Source organism: Leptonychotes weddellii, chromosome 7 (genome assembly GCF_054177405.1).
Source record: "Leptonychotes weddellii isolate Sample4059 chromosome 7, ASM5417740v2, whole genome shotgun sequence".
Taxonomy (NCBI): domain Eukaryota; kingdom Metazoa; phylum Chordata; class Mammalia; order Carnivora; family Phocidae; genus Leptonychotes; species Leptonychotes weddellii.
This window is the reverse complement of record NC_138375.1, coordinates 100,350,442-100,368,114: the sequence shown is the minus strand read 5'-3', so window position 1 is coordinate 100,368,114 and position 17,673 is coordinate 100,350,442. Positions and strand designations below refer to the sequence as shown.

Genomic DNA, 17,673 nt, shown 5'->3' with positions numbered 1-17,673 from the left:
CTTATTTTGCTCAGGCATACTACCCTCCAGTTCCATCCACATCGTTGCAAATGGCAAGATTTCATTCCTTTTGATGGCTGCATAATATTCCATTGTATATATATATATATACCACATCTTCTTTATCCATTCATCTGTCGATGGACATCTTGGCTCTTTCCATAGTTTGGCTATTGTGGACATTGCTGCTATAAACATCAGGGTGCATGTACCCCCTCGGATCCCTACATTTGTATCTTTGGGGTAAATACCCAGTAGTGCAATTGCTGGGTCGTAAGGTAGCTCTATTTTCAACTTTTTGAGGACCCTCCATACTGTTTTCCAGAGTGGCTGCACCAGCTTGCCTTCCCACCGACAGTATAAGAGGGTTCCCCTTTCTCCACACCCTCCCCAAAATTTGTTGTTTCCTGACTTGTTAATTTTAGCCACATTCTTTTAAAACAAACTCAGTACAATACATTTATATTAGAAAACCTGAGCTTGGTCATCAGCTATAATAATCAAGGAAGGATGTAAACATTATGTAAAATTGACTCCTAGATATTCATAACCAGATGTAATACCTGAGAACTTTACTTTACTTAAATTATCAAAATAGAATCATTGGCCCCAGTAAGTATACTCCTTACTTACTCATTGCCTAGGGCTCAGGAATACTCTTTACTACTGTATAGCTTTTCCTAAAAAATTTCAAGATCAATAACGCATATGTAGAACTGTTTAAGGAAGTGCCTCTAGAATTGTTTAAGTTTTGGTCTTAATAATGGGTTTGTTCCTTGGCAATTGTTTATCCTTAATATCTCTCAGGGCATAGTCTGGCCTGGCTAGGGCCTAAGTTTAGACTTTACCATTTGTAAAAGAGACAACTCTGACCCCACTTGGTTTTTAACCTTCTGGCTTATTAGACATTCCCTCTAAAGTTTAAGCTAGTTTTCCTCATTATAAATTGCAAACTGAAACTTTTCTAGCTACTGTTCTATAAAAGCAGACAAGCTTTAGGCCCAATTATCTTTGATATGGAGCACTGTTTCATACCTTATCACTCTATGGAAAAATTCATAAGGACTAATACAAGAATACTTCTAGTTTTTACCTGTGAGTTCATGTGAACCAGAACTGGTAATGAGCTAAGCTAAATGGAAACAAAGTAAACACCTCATGTGATGATTAATATGACTGCAGGAGTAAGCATAAAAATAGTGTTGTAAGCATCAGAGAGAAATCTTCAGTGAGGAACCATAGGCATGTACTATGCATGTTCCCACTCTTTTTAAAATTTAATTTAGTTATTTGACACTACTCTTACATAAAGTCTTTATATAAGTTTTATTTTTCCATATTGATGGAAATTATAAAATTTTATGACAGTGATTTTCAACACTTCATCTGTGTGTGTGTGTGTGTGTGTGTGTGTGTGTGTATAGAATGGCCTGTTTGAAAACCTGGTAAAAGTAACTGGCTTCCCAGAAAAAAAATTATGCATATTTCATTTATCCACCAAAATTCACATACAATTTTAAGAGGCTTGATGACCCATTTGAAATACATGCAGGGAAAGCAAAATAAAACAAAATCAACAAGGAAACAAGCTAAAACAAAATCAACAAGGAAACAAGCTGTTTTAAAAGCACATCATCTTTGGTCCATGTCCTAAACAATTCTCTTAAAGTCATTTACTCGGAGTAATTCTCTTATATAACTGTTAATCCTACACACATACATGTAACCCAGGTTAGAAAGTCAGCAATTACATATCATTGCAAAAATATGAGGACAGTCTGTGTGCTGGTTAGTAAGTAGTTGCTGGTTTGACCTTCTCTGAATCCCCAACTATTAATCTGCCCTAGTCCCCAAAATACCTAGGATCCTGCCACTATCCAGCAACCAGGAAATTGAAGCTTGAGTTAGAGCAGGGGCCTCCAGGACACAGTCCCAACATGAATATCAACACCAATTCTGCCTGTTTAGTTCCCATGCTTGTCATAGGTTTCATGAAATATTATTACATAACTGCTCAGTTTATTAATTTAATTTTTCCTAAAAGCAATAATCCACCTGGAAGTACAAAAAGGACAGTATGGACTTTATTTAGCCCACTGAAATTGTAAATATAATGAAGCTGTTACTTTGTCCTGTCTTTTAAGGGGTAGGAGTCTGAAAACATTACTTGGAGGTTAATATTCCTATGGAAAAGCAAGAAATGAGAGGAGAAAAGAGTTTGAGACAAGCAGATTTGGGGTTGGTTGGGGCAGCAAAGAATGAGGGAAAGGGAATATAGCTTTAGGATGTGTAGACAGGTATTTATGATTGGTTAGCCTCCTGTCCTTTGAGAAACCATCACACCCTCATTTTACATGAGTCTGGCAGGGCTTCTTTTTCTAATTCCCAGGAATAACCAGTTGTATTATCTCATTCTCCTACTAACAGTAATGTGTCCAGAGAGTAAACATATGATCCAACCAATGAGCTAAGCAGAATCCTTCCCTATATTGATATATAGATAATGGAAGAAAGAAGCTCTTATCAACAGGAAGCTGTGCCACCATCTTCCTTTTCAGGTGGAGAGAGCCTGTGTGTGGATGAAACCAAGAAGAGATAGGAGACTGATGGAGAAAAAAAGCCCCACCAATGATAAGGTAATGAGGTAAGTCTCTACAGTTATTTGTTCTGTTTTTTTGTTTGTTTGTTTGTTTTCAAGTAAGGCCCCATGCCCAATGCAGCCCCAGTGTGGGGCTCAAACTCAGGATCATCAGGTCAAGACTTGATCAAGAGTCACACGCTCAACCAAATGAACCACCCAGGCACCTCTCTACAGTCATTCTTTTTAGTTATAAGTCTTCAAATACCATTCCAGCTATGATAACTCACACATTGTCATCATTATTTGTATTATTCAAATAGCTTAACCCACCTTGAGTTGTATTTCTGTCACTTGCAACCGAAAAAGTTCTGATTAATTTAGAGGGCTAGGCTAGAGGCCACATCTAGGTAAAAAAGGGATCTGAAAATAATGCAATTATTCTAACAAGATACAAAATTCTAAATAGAAGGGAGAGACTGCCAATATTAACACAAGAGACTTTACAGCTGTGATCATTTTTAAAAGCACATGTTCTGATAATTTTTTAATTGCTTAGCAATAAGAGGGCATGAGAGCCACCTATTATACTCAGTGAAAATATTCTGCAGTTTAGAAATGCCACTTTTATTCTGGTAGCAAACACACACACACACACACATTTACATGCTGATCAGTTAAATATCAACTAGAATAAGCACATACTTGTGACAATTTATGTTAAGAAAGCCTTAAATATTTCAGGTAAAACAATAGGGAGACTGAGATGGAATTTTCACATAACTTTTCTGATAACGTAGCATAAGTGGGAGATTTATTTTTAAATAAATATGTAGGCTTTCTGGTATAAAATCAAATGATAAATCATTGCTTTGATTATTAACTGATTTGTTACTCCATCTCCAAAGAGCTTTAGAAACAAAAGAACTGTTTGATACTATGATTCTTTAGCCTATAAATTTTTTCACGTTCAAGAATCGGTATTCTAGCCTTTCTAATAACTAAATGAGACCATGAGTACATTTTATGAACCAGCGCATAATTATTCCTATTCAGTAGAGAGAGTTATTAAGCTTCATAGCACTTCCTGAAAGCTTTAACCATGAGAGGAATTTTCCATAAGAGTAGAAAACTTGTCACAACGATCTGAAAAAGTAAATTATAAGGTAGTATAAGGATACCTGACTATAAAGTGAATGAGTTGCAGTGACTCCATCTGCTGCCTAAGGCAGACAGATGCCTAAGGTGCTCATGGAAGGCACTAGGATCAGAGTCAGGACCTTTATATTCCAAAACAATCTTAAACAACCTCAGCAGAAACACCACAAAAATCTCACTCATTCTGTAGTGAAGTTCCTTTAACTCTATTCCAGTGAGTGCTAAAGTGAATCACCAATCACCTATCATCACCAGCTGGAACTAAGGCCATATTTATCATGTGAATAGGATCTAGGTCCATCACAAGCCCTGGAGCAAGATCCATGGATCTAGGCCACAAGTGACTGGGGCTACTATAGACAACCAAATCTGCAAGGGGAGACTTATAATCAGCTATGCCACTGTACCCGGCGCAAGCCAGAGCCCGTCCCCCATGAAAGACAACCTGCCCGGTTCAAGCATTTCATCAGGACTGATTCCACACCAAAACTTTGAGAGTCAAACCTCAAACCAACAGATTACAAGTGTTTAAATATCAGATAGATCTAATGGGTTCAGAAGAAGTAATGTTGGGCTAAACATATAAGTCACATAATATAAAAAAGCAAAATGGTGAGGAATGTGTAAGATCTCCCTGGAGAAGCCTTGGAATGACACTGTAATCAAACAAAAGGATGTACTCATCACAGATTCTGTCCCCAGATCCTGACATGATTTAGGTTTTCCTGGTCATCCTCTGAAAAGAATCAGTGGGTTCTCTCAATTCTGTAATATCTAGATATGGTTGTCACAGACATCATGCTCTTTTTAAGGTCTTCTCCTTATACTTAGGAGAGTGGCCAAAGAGTTTCCCCTTATTTTTTGCCTCAGATTCTGTGGTAGGGAGGGGGCTCTCTCCTGAGAACTATCCCAGTTTTTATATCATTGGGAGGGAGAGAGGGCTACTTATTCAAGTACCTTCATGCGTAGGTAGAAGTCTTGGTTTCAGAGATTAAACAGAGAGTGAAAAAAAGACAAAGTGCTGGCTGTCACCCCTGCCTTCACTCTGTCTTGGACCAGTCATCCCTTGGCACCCTACAGCAGGAAGTAAGAACAGAAAGTTAAATTGCAGGTGCAACTCTATTGCCTTGTGCCATATCCTCTCCAAAATAATCCAACAATGAAAAGAATTCTTATTTCAAATAATTAAAAAAAATTCTTCAGTAAGATAAAGGTGATCTCTATTTGGGCAAATGATCTGAGATTTGAAAACTTTTTGCAAGGAACTTTTAGTGATACAAAAAATTACATATGTAGTTCTATAGATATAAATATATAAGTGGAATTATAAAAATGCTTATACATGTATTCTGAAAGCTAACATATAATGGCTATCTCTGGATGGTAAAATCATGGGTAATTTTAATACTCATCTCTATAATTCTGGGAGATTTTTTCCCCTAAATTTTCCTCACTGAGTACCTGCTACATCTGCAATCATGAAAAGCAGTATTTTTTAATTTAAAAGACAAATAGTAAATGAACATTTTAAAATATGATATTGTTGACCATATAAATAGCATTAACTTTACAGTCAATGAAATAAAGATATGAATCCCAGCTCTGTCACATACTAATTGTATGACTTTAACAAGGCTGAGTTTCCATATATCCTGAGTCTCACAGTACACATTACTGCATCTCAGGGAATGATCTGTCAGTGGTGAAGAGTGAATAATTAAAAGGAGTCCCTGATGGGACATTTTATGAAACCTCAAAAACAAAGTTGCAGATTAATTTGGAAGTTAACAAAATTGGAGAAATCCTTTTTTTTAGTGTTCTATATAGTATAGACCAAGAATGCATTGTTTAGCATTGTAGAGGGACTCCCAAGTTAAAAGGCAAAGAATGCTCATATTTAAATGGTTATAGTTATGGGTTGAATTGTTGTCTCCCCAAAATGCATATATTTAAGTTCTCATCTCTACTACCTTAGAATGTGACCTTATTTGGAGATGGGGTCTTTACAGAGGCAAGTAAGTTCAAATGAGGTCTTTAGGGTGAGCCCTAATCAAATATGACTGAAATCCTTATAATAAAAGGGGAATTTTGAACACAGATATGTATAAAGGGAAGACAATGTAAAGATATATAGAAGATAGCTTTCTACAAGCCAAGGAGAAAGGTCTGGAACAAATCCCTCTCTCATAACCCTTAGAAGTAATCAACCTAGCCAATACCCTGATTTCAAATTTCTAGCCTACAGAGCTGGGAGACAAAAAATTTCCATTGTTTAAGCCACTCCGTTTGTGGTGCTTTGTTACAGAAGCCCTAGGAAACTAATATAGTTACTTTATTTTGCTCAATACTTATATTTTGGTATGAGAGCTAGTCATTCATCTTCCCCTCACGGAAAGCAAAATTCACAAAGGGAAATCTGACATTTATGAAAACAACTGGCATGAAGCAAGAAAAGCAAAAGCTATGTAACAGAATTTTTAAAAAATATTATTTAATCAAATTCTTCCAGAGGGAATCTGAATAAGCTACTCATTTTCTTTCAAAAGGAGAAAACAAAACTTAAAATTTTACAATGTCAAATTGTTTGCTCTAGAACTCAACCTTACTATGCTTAAGAATAAAACTATAGGGGTGCCTGAGTGGGGTGTCTGACTCTTGATTTTGGCCCAGGTCATGATCTCAGAGTCATGAGATCAAGCCCTGTATGGGGCTCTGCACTGAGTGTGGAGTCTGCTTGAGATGTTCTCTCTCCCTCTCCCTCTGCCCTTCTCCCCACCTTCTCTCTCTCAAAGAAAAAATAAGTAAATACAAAAAAAATTTTTTAAACCACTATATAGAGCCACCCGCCTGGGTAGCTCAGTCATTAAGTGTCTGTCTTCAGCTCAGGTCATGATCCCAGGGTCCTGGGATCGAGCCCCGCATCGGGATCCCTGCTCATGGGAAGCCCGCTTCTCCCTCTCCCACTCCCCCTGCTTGTGTTTCCTCTCTCGCTGTGTCTCTGTCAAATAAATAAATAAAATCTTCAAAAACATACCCATTATACAGAATGAGAAAAAGCAACTTTAAATTATGGTCCTTTTCATGCCATACATTTATTTGGATGTTACAGTAGAGGCACACAAAGTGATCTAGAAGGAAGTTTACTTTTATAAGTCACTGAACACTAATGCATAGTTTTAATGAGACCAGAAATATGCTGGTCAAGGCTGACATCCGTAAAGCTAATGACTGAGGCAATCATGATGGTTCCATGAGGAAATAACAGAATTCAGAGCCTTTATGGGATTAATTACATGGCTTCCAGGCCATTAGTTTACAAGAAAAAATCAAGTTCTTTAATCTCATTCCCAAGTCTTTTTTACCAAGTCTCTTCTTTCTTTTCTTTCTCAATTAATGCCTAAGAAAACACCATTAAAATGGGTGTTTCTTCATTTAGTGAGGCTCTTACTTGTCAACCGGGTCTTGGACCAACAGTGTATTTTGAGGGCTTCAGAACAGTGAACTCTTATTGATATTCATTGCAACCAAATAGGAAGTGATGCATTTAAGTTAAAAATGATTATGAACCAGTAATGCTCTTATTCTGAAAACCAGAGCCAGAGAATGGAGTTCTGAAGAGGGCAGAGAGTTTAAAATGAGAATGGAACAGAACTAGTGATTCTTTTTTTTTTTTTTAAAGATTTTATTTATTTTTATTGGAGAGAGAGAGAATGAGAGAGAGGGAGTACATGAGAGGGGGTAGGGTCAGAGGGAGAAGCAGACTCCCCACTGAGCAGGGAGCCCGATGCGGGACTCGATCCAGGGACTCCAGGATCATGACCTGAGCCGAAGGCAGTCGCTTAACTGACTGAGCCACCCAGGTGCCCCAGAACTAGTGATTCTTAATGGCCATGTATTAGATGCTGCTTCATTGAATGCTGTGAATTGTTGTGATCTTTATTTACAAATGAGAAAACCAGGTCTTGGAAAGATGAAGTCTTTGGCTGAAGGACAAATAGACAGCTAGCGGCGAACAGCACCATGAAGCCTTGTCTTTCTGATTCCAAACCCCATTCACATCCGAAAACCACACACACAGCATACACAATGTAAGTAAAAAGAGATCGTGAACTGTTTTTCTGAACTTGTTCTCACTAAAATGTCAGATTATACAGTGTTCGAAGTACAGCTATATACATTAACTACAGTTAATTGTCTCACCATTTGGGTATAAGATATTTTAGATTTGAGTGTTTGAGATGACATGGTCAATGTGTGTATAATTTAAAATTGATATTTACTTGCTTTCAGAGATATATAAAATTTATAATTATCAGAACAAAGTGATGTTAGAGATCAGTTAGAAACAACGGTCCTATCAATGTATTTTTTTATTTATTTGATGTGTTATATGTGCCTGTGTGTGCACAGGCGTGTGTGTGTGTGTCTGTGTTATATCAGGTGCTGTGATGGGCATGAGGAATCCAGTAATAGAGAAGACATAAAGGACCTCTGTTCTGAAGATTACAGAACCCTGAGACCCAGATGGAAACCAGATATATACCTGTTCATATGTGCTAATGGAAATAAAAAGAGACTAAAAACTTCTTTCTTAGTCAACAGCATCAACCTCACTGGATGTAAAGTGAAATTACCCACATGAGTAAAACTGCTTACTTATAAGAGTAGGGACTGTTTCTTACTTAGTTCTAAATCTAACTCTAGCACCTAGTACCCAATCAATGTCTGTTACCCTCAACTAAACTGAATTTCTTTCTCACTAAGGCTTTTATCACGGGTCACAATAAGACAAGGTGATTTAAGACGGACTTCCATGTACTCCTTGCCTTGGGCCAACTCTCAGTAAAACTGCCAACACATAGCCTAAACCAAACAAATATAAGGGAGCATAATCGGCCTCTGAATAATTAGTCAAAAGCTGAGTAGAACATTAATTGCATAAGTAGGTCGAGTCAGGCCTGAATTTTTTTCACCCAGGGCTTCTGTTTTTTCTCACTGGAGTGGAGCACCACCTTCTTCCCCTAGCCAGCCAATTCTTCTTTGCCTTTGACAAAGGTAGCCTGTGTGAGAAGGAAACAGGATGAACATAACTTGTATGTTGTGGAGCTGCATCATGGACTCACAGAAGCCATAGATCTCCATCCACTGTCCACCATCAGTGTGAGAGGATCTCCAGCAAAGGGAGGGAGGCAGGGCTATCTTGGCAGAAGAGCTGGCAGGAGGGAAATGAGAACCGAGAATCTTGCTCTTTCTCCTCTTTAACTTTCAGCATTTTGTCTTTAAGGAAGTGTTGCTAAGTTCCAATTCTCTTTAAAACTAGCAACAAAGTGAGTGAAAACCACACTTTCCCCCCTCCATACAATACACACATACATGCACGCATGCACACACACACACCAGTTTTAGCAAAATTAGGAAAGAGAAAAAACCCACAAATACTAAATTGCCTATAAGCATGCACTGGGCCCAACACCCCAAACCAAGCAAACTGCAGGTGGTGGGGGCAGATGGCCCTGAGTGTTCCAGGCACTGGGGCGGGGGGGGCGGGAGTGAGGGCTGCTCAGGGTCCGGGTGCCTAGGCAGAAGACCATCTGTCTGCACAAAGCACCGCTGAGTCGCAGAGGGGAAACCCTTAAGCTCTGAAATTGAGGAAGCTGCTATAGCACCTCCCAACCTGCCTCACTGGATCCTCCTCAAACTGGTGGTACAGGAACATCAAACTCATTCTAATTTAAGGTTTCATTTTAGAGAAAAGATCATCACCTTCATACCAAGACACCACTAAAAAGAAAAAAAGGAGAGAGCAGCAAAAACCCCTGAAGAGGAAGAAAACAAGTCAGAAAAATGATCCAACAGCACAGAGGAAAAGTATAACCTGATATTCTAACATGATTTTTTTTTAATTATTGAAATGATTATAAATCTAAAAGAAGTGAAAATATAGAATTCACTGAAAGTTTGCCAGCCAAAAGGAGGTGAAGTGATGTCCAAACAACAGGAAGATGTGGAAGGAAACTAACAGAATTCAGGAAAGAAATTGAGGCCAAATGAAGAGCCATCTTTTAAAAAAGATTCCACTACAATGATAACCAGATAAATTAGACATAGTAGATACCACATCAGACACAGAGAGAAAAGAATGCAAAAAGTAAAGGAAATCAACAGGACTAAAGAAAGAATTTCAAAATATTTGAAGTGATAAGTCCAGAAACAAAGGAGATATAACATATTTAATAATGAAAATCACTTTAGAAGAAAGCAAAGATGATTTTAAAAACACTTATCTATAACTCACCAAGCATTCCCTTCCCAAAAACATTTTTCATAGCATGTTATATACCTAGGAAAATTGATCTAGATGGTAAATACTAAGATATTCTGCTAAAAATGTTAAATATTACAAATAAAGAATCCTTGGGGGCTGCAAACTAAACTACTAGTCATGAATAAGGAAAACAGAATGAGCTTTGCATCAGACTTTGTACTGGAAAACTTCAACAGCAGAAGACAGTGGAGAGACACCTAAAAAGCAATCACGCAACAAAATTTTAAGCCAAATTGTTCTTCAAGGATAAAAATTATAGGCAAGCATTTATGAATATCCACAAACTCAAGGAATATTTTTCCAATGAGCTGTTGCTGAGAAAACAAGAAGATGACTGGGAAACTTTTGGGATAAAAAATAAATGATGGGCACTAGCTGAATTTAATCACAGAAGGAAGTGAGAATAAGATTGAGAGAATAGGATACAAATGTAAAACACCCTGATGGTATAGAAATAATGGAAGTAAGAAAACTAGAAGGACAGGCACCTGGGTGGCTCAGCCGGTTAAGTGTTCCACTCTTGATTTCAGCTCAGGTCATAATCTCATGGTCATGGGATTGAGCCCCATGTAGGGCTCTGCACTGGGCATGGAGCCTGCTTGATCCCCACCCCCTCTCTCCCCTGTTCCCCATCCCAATCTCTCTCTGAAAGAAAAAGAAAACTGGAAGGAAAGGGAGAACGAAGGACAGAGTAGCTGATGCTGCAATTTTGTGTCTCTCAATTATCAAAAAATAAAGTGAGAGAAGACTCAAAAATAAACAGTAAGTTTAATATTATAGATAACATACATGCACATTAACTTATGTCCTCCAATAATGAGAATACTCCTGCTTTTAAAGCACTTTGAATATTCACGAAAATTGATAACATAGTAGGCCCAAAAGAAAACCTCATAATTCCAGGTAGTAGAGGTAATATAGACCATTTCTATTCACAATCTGAAAACTAGAAACAATAAAATCAGAGACCAACAACAAAAATCTCTTAGACCTAGAAATTCTAAAAACATCTGTTAAATAATTTTTAGATCCAAGTAAAAAAAAAGAAATTTCAATTGCAGACTTTCTAGAAAACAACGATAATGAAAATATTATATATCATAGCCTATAAAAGACAGCTAATGCTGCATTCACAGGAAAATACATAGTCTTTAGTATTTATGTTGAGATATAGAACAGAATAAAAATGAATCAAACATTTTTAGTAGAAATAAAAAGAATAATTAAATAGAAATAAAGGAAAAAATTAATAGGTCTATTTATTAAGCAGAAATAGGAAAGAAGGAAGGAATGAAGGAAGGAAGGGAGGAAGGAAGGGAAGGAGGAAGGAATAAAGAAAGGAAGGAAGGAAGAGAGGAGACAAAGAAGAAAGGAAGAAAGAGTCTGCTGCTGTTAGCCTGAAGCCATTTGCTTACACTCTCCATCCTTATCAGCTGTTCATAAAGTGCATTTTGCCACAAATTCCTAAGTGGATCTAGATTGTTTGCACTGGCTTTTACTTCCTTCATATACTCTTCCTTCACAACATCAAGCACCAATAAGTCAGCCACACATCTGACACCATTCTGGAAACAACAGCTGCAAACATCTGAGACTCCTATTCCTGTCTTCAAGAACTACCACTCTTCTTGGGGTTCTTCAATCTCACATTCTTTCCGACAAGAGAATACCTAAATTACAACTAAATTATAGATGCTCTTGAAAAAGGGTGAGATGAACTTACACATGAAGCAGTTTCACCATTTATCCCCATTTATCCAGAGCGCTACAGAGAGACAACACACACACACACCCCCCCACACACAATAGCTCTTAGGAAACACGTTCACACACGCACACTGGAGCATGAGTTTAAGTCACAGCTGAGGCCTGTGTGTGTGCCTAGGCTAGCTTTGAGGAGTTCATGCTGTGAGACCTAGAGTTCCTTTAAGGTGGCCTGAAACAAACAGACAAAAAAACAAAAAGAACATGTCAGCAGGGCCTACGGTGGTTCCCCATGTGCTAAACATGCTCAGGACATGACCAAGCATGCTTTTCTTACTGGGGAACAGAAAATCATTGTGAAATGGTTGAAGGCACCAGCAGTGTCAGAAAATGAAATTTTAAAAAAATGAAGTTTTTTGAGTAATAAAAATCAAAAGAACGAAAAAGCACTTCAACATTCTAGTTGTCCAACATACTCACAGCAACCTGTGAGAAGACTTCGAGTTGTATTTTGCAAAAGGTGATTTGGAATTAACAGCCTTCTGTGACTTGGAGATTGGCAGAGAGAGCACACAGGTACAAATTGTCACAGTGATCATATTCCTAGGAAAGTAGGATCATTGACGAGAGCAGTGCCGGTCTAAATGGAGTCTTGCATCGTGGGATTGAGAATGATGTGGCATAAATTAGTCTGGCTACTTGTGTGGTCCAGCAGGAAGGCAGAAGCCAGGGAATCCTCACTTGCTGGTGTCCTAACAATCTCCAGAGAAGGAGAATCTGTTACGCATCAAAATGAACAGAGAAAGAGGAAGGCAAACTTCTTATGGAAAGGGAATAAACCTAGATCTAAGATTCAAGGCCTGGGAAATCTGACTCAAAAACCTAGTTGCGGGTGCCTGGGTGGCTCAATTGGTTAAGCGACTGCCTTCGGCTCAGGTCATGATCCTGGAGTCGCGGGATCGAGTCCCACATCAGGCTCCCTGCTCAGCGGGGGGGTCTGCTTCTCCCTCTGACCCTCCCCCCTCTCATGCTCTCTCTATCTCATTCTCTCTCTCAAATAAATAAATTTTTAAAAAAAATTAAAAAAAACCCAAAAAAACAAAAAACCTAGTTGCATTTCTGCATTCATTCGTTTTCAAATGAACTTTTTCAATAATAATAAAATGAGAAGAAAAATAGATTCTTATAATGTAGACACTCTTGCTGCTGATTCTGATTCTCGGGGTACAAAATGTTATATTTGTTCATTTACCTACCAAGAGCAAGCAATTGTATTCTAGTCTAAAATATCATTTCTGAATTATTTTGATCAGCCTCCAGCCAGAAGATGGACTGGTGAATTTTTACCCCTTGTCACCAATAGCCAGGTACGAGACCTTGGGCCAATGGTTAGCATTTCCTCACCTACAAAATAAGAGGCTTTGGGCTAGATGCTAAGATGTCCATGGTATTATTCATATACTGTTCAAAATAAAATGTTTCACATGCTTGAGTTGAACCTTGAAGTTAGGAGTTGAATCCTGAATCATTTAGTGGAGTAATTGTCTCTGAAAATGCTAATGGAATTTCACAAATGCTTCCTGCCACACCCACTCTTTTTCAGAGAATAGAAGATGAGAGTGTGAATTTATGGTAATAGAAGAAACACCCAAACACACTGCAGTTTAATTCTCCTTTATTATTATATTTTTAATTTACTGTGGATGACTAACACTTATTAGTATTCTTTTCTGCTTCTACAGACACTGGAAGATGCTTTCTGTCTGGGTTTTGCCAAACTATGAAAGTAAATAATTCTTTAAAATATACACAAATCAGGCAAGAAAAATGGGAGATTTTAACTGAGTTTGGAGCTACTGAAATTCTGATATGCCTTCCATTTATCTTATAAACCTGATTCAGATAGGTATCGGAGAACTAAAAAATAATTAATTTTTAGAATTACAATACACTATAAATCATCTAACCAGGCTTTCCAGTCAAGATGGTTTTTAATTTACCAGCAAAGTGGATCACTGGAACTCTGATTATAAACTGAGGCTTTTGAATTCAATCTGTGGAGAAGAAATCCTTCAAACGGCCCAATGCTGGTAAAGAAAGTGGGGGTGGGAAGGGGTAGAAGACGTGCGGGAGGTGGATTGGGGGGGTAGGTGGAAAACGCTGCTTAGTAACACGCTTTCACACACGGTGCTTTTAACTGAATCAATAGGATTGCATTTTAACATGGCTGACACCCTCCTGAGGAATCTTAAGACTCCAGGACTGACATGACTATGGAACTAGCTTATCAATAGTCACCATTTTCAGACACACCAATGGAGGGCAGATAGAGACCTAACAACAACAAGATAGAGATGATGACCCAGGAGTTCAAAACAGAATACAAACAGAAGGTCTTCTTCAGCTCTAAGGACTACTAAGAACAGGAATGACTGCTCTGGGGTCATAGTCAATATATTTTACAACCAATATGCTTGGGCAAAAACCCATGAGAATTAAGGCCATGACTAACCAGGGTCATTCACTGCAAATAGCCAGATGAATATCCAGGCTCTACAGTCCTACCAGAAAAAGGAAACCATCCCCACCCTAAGTGCATCTATGGCTCCATTTCTACTTGTAATCTTCACTTCAGTAAGGAACAAACAATGAAGAACAGAAAAATCACCCACCAGGAGGTAAAGGGGTTTGTCGAGTACGAAGTTCTCAGACCATTTTTGTGCCACTGAGTCTCATTTGTTTATATGTTCCTGTGGGGTGGCACTATGACTATCACAGCTCTTAGAATAACACTTTCCAGGAAGAGAATTCAGTCAGTATTGCTGTCTCACTGTACGACGTAACAGACACACCAGCATAAGCCAGAGCTCCTGGAGTTGTGTTTCCTGCTGGGCATTCAGACTTAAAACAAGTGATGATTACTACCTCCTCTTTGCTTTTAGGTGGACATGAACTGAATAGGAATATCAAACTTCTGAGCTCATTCAGAAGCACCACTGTATGCTAGGCTAAAGAAGAAAAGATGCATACAAGAGGAAGGACATCCAGAGATGAACTGTTTCAAGGAAGAGGGGCAGTGATCCCCATGCCCGCATTCCTATTATGTATCACTAACACATGGTAAAGGGATGGGGTTTATTCAACAGGAACGAAGAATATGCAGCCAGGCCCCATGTTGAACCAAACTGTCCACTGCTAGAATGCATATGGGTCTGGACACATATGGTGACCCAGCGGGCCTGCAGAAGTTCATTTTGTAGGAGGCAAGAAGAAGCTCCACAGAAAAAAACAAACTTGAGGCAAAACAGACCAACACTGCAAACCTGACTTAGGAGCAAGCTTTAACTGTTAAAGGGGAAGGCCGATTTGGAGTAAGCATTCTATCACTCTTGTTGAATTAACAGAAAGCATGGTTTATAAAATACTAAAAGGGAAAAAATCAATTTCACTTAAATCTAGCATTAAGATGAATATCAAAATGTGAATTTTAAAAACTAAGTAAAAAGTCTATTCGTTATGGTTGGTTGGTTTTCTGGAAAGGGAGAAGGGGAAGCAAATACCAAAGCTTTATTTGAAGAAAATAAAAACTCTCTGACTAGGATATTTTGGATCTTATTTCAAATGTCAACAATAATATTAATGATACTGTAAGCACTGAGCACAATGATCCCCAGGAAATTAGTTTGGGCATTCACCCAGAAAACAAAAGTTGTGTGCATTTGTTAAATGCCTTACCTAGAAGTTCTTGTATTTGGAAACACTCCTGGGGAATTAAAGAATTTTCAAAATGATCAGTATTTATTAGTCACCACCATACAAATGTGTTTTAACTCAACGTTCTAGTCAGAGCAAATGTTCCAGATGTACACCCCACCCCAACCCTCACCCCCTCCACCTACCTAGCATTTAACTAATGAGCCTAAGAACTGCAATAGATATTTTAAAGGTTTCACAAACATTTTACAATAGTATTCATTTTTCTAGACTGACATACCTAAAATTAATCAACCAATCACCCAGGAATGTTCCTAGCTTTTCTATGCAGATATAATAAAGAAAACGATAACTTGCAAAAAAGCAAATTATAAAAATGGTAATGTTGTTTACTGCAATAGAAAAAACTAAAATTAATAACATTGTTAGTTTTTTTCTCACTGGATCTGGGAATGATAAATCATTGCTTTATGCCCATACTGTGCTTTCAAAGATTCTTTAGCAAATATATATGGTATTATGGTTTAAATGTTAATTTAACTTAATTGATTATGAAATATTTTTACCTTATTTTAGTTTTATGACATCTACATTGATCATATGGCTGCAAAGAAAGTCTAAATTATGGGAAATCTCTGATTCCCACAGTTTCTTCGTGCTTTACAAGGGCTATCTAAATAAACCTGGTTGAGCCTTTGATCAATCCAGCTGCCTCAAGGAGACCTGGCTAATGAGAAAGGAGAGCAGTCATTAAATTTCTGTATATTTTATATCAATACTGATTAATGCTACTGGGGGGAAAAAAAGCCTGACAATCCAAAGAGTGTGTCTCTTTCCATTCTAAAACATTAATTATTCACTAATAAAAATGAATGCTTAAATGCTCAATTTCAAAAATTATAACCAATAATATGCATTGCTCATTTTACATTTGACATCTTCTCCATGGAGTAATCTGTACTGTTTTGAACTCTGTGGAATTGTGTTTAGCAACATTTCTGAAAATAATATGATAAACAGCATGACTTACTTCTGACTTGTTATCATGTCATTTGCTCACCTTGATCCCATAAAGACCATGTAAACTTTCAGTCATACCTTGAGTGAGTCCTTTTATTGTGCTTTCTACTTAGTCAAAATAGCATAACCCTGATCCACTTATTTTGAAAACTGTACTTTAGGGCAAACTTAACACTAAACTTACAGCTAAGAAGTAAGTTAAAAAGATTACTCTGATCTTGTCATAAGATGATCTGATTATGTTCTTTTCTCAAAACTACGCTTTCAGGATGGGTATTTACACCCCCTGAAAAGTATGAGTCAACTGAGAATTCTTAATACCCAGCTCTGGTCTTCATTGCACAAGGTATACGTAGAGAACATAGGGAATAGCTCTGGGATTCTTCATGCTAGGAAATGGAGGAGGGTAACTTATTTTTCCTTTATTTTATACTTCCATATCAAATCTCCAGAGAAGCATAGATTTCCTCTTTCTGTCTGCCCCGAGTTAACTCTAAACTTTTTTAGGGGTGCGAGGGTCAGATACCACATCCAAAGAGATGAGACATAGGTCAACTTCATTGGAAGAGAGTTTCCCATCGATTAGCTTTGAGTTAGTGTATGAAAAGGTCCAATCATATATTTGTAAATCTCCATAATTATGTAAATTACATGCTCCAACCATTAGTGCCTCTGCAGCTTCCAAATCACACGTTAAATAATGGAACTCTGTATCAACTAAAGTAAAAGCAGAAGAGTCCTGTCCTAAGCAGAAGAGTCAAATATGAATTATCATTCCTCCATTCCATTGTCTTCTCGTCTTAACAAACTATGTGTCTATCCATTTTGAGCACAACAAAAAGCATAAACTTTTATGAGCACAAACAATAATCAAGACTGGGATGAACACAACAAAGGTCACAAAAGTGAGCATAAGATAGACTTTGCCTTGAAGAAGCTTTCAGATAGACCTTCTCACATCTAGCCTCATGCCTTAGGAGAAAGTAATCACTAGATTGAAATGGCAGATCAGATTTTCTAATAACTGAAGTCTATACAGTCCAGAGATCTTTTGAAGAAACTTCCCCAGTGTACCGATACAATGGGGTCCCACTATTCTTGTGTAAAGTCCACCTGTTGGCACAAAAAAACAATTTCCTAGACCTCCACCTGAGAGTAGCCATCTTTGTATGTA

General features: G+C 37.8%; 1 protein-coding gene across 2 annotated transcripts in view; it reads right to left on the bottom strand.

The window, feature by feature from the left end:
• PDE4D (phosphodiesterase 4D) overlaps positions 1-17,673 on the bottom strand; it is a 1,043,384-nt gene that overhangs the window by 958,787 nt on the left and 66,924 nt on the right. The window contains exon 1 of one of the 2 annotated variants that reach the window (XM_081826832.1): positions 4,694-4,714. The exons of the other annotated variant lie outside the window; for it this stretch is intronic. Within the exon in view, the coding sequence (XP_081682958.1) occupies positions 4,694-4,699 (6 nt within the window). The 5' untranslated portion in view covers positions 4,700-4,714. Of the gene's footprint in view, positions 1-4,693; positions 4,715-17,673 lie in introns of those variants that run through there. 2 annotated transcript variants of the gene reach the window in all.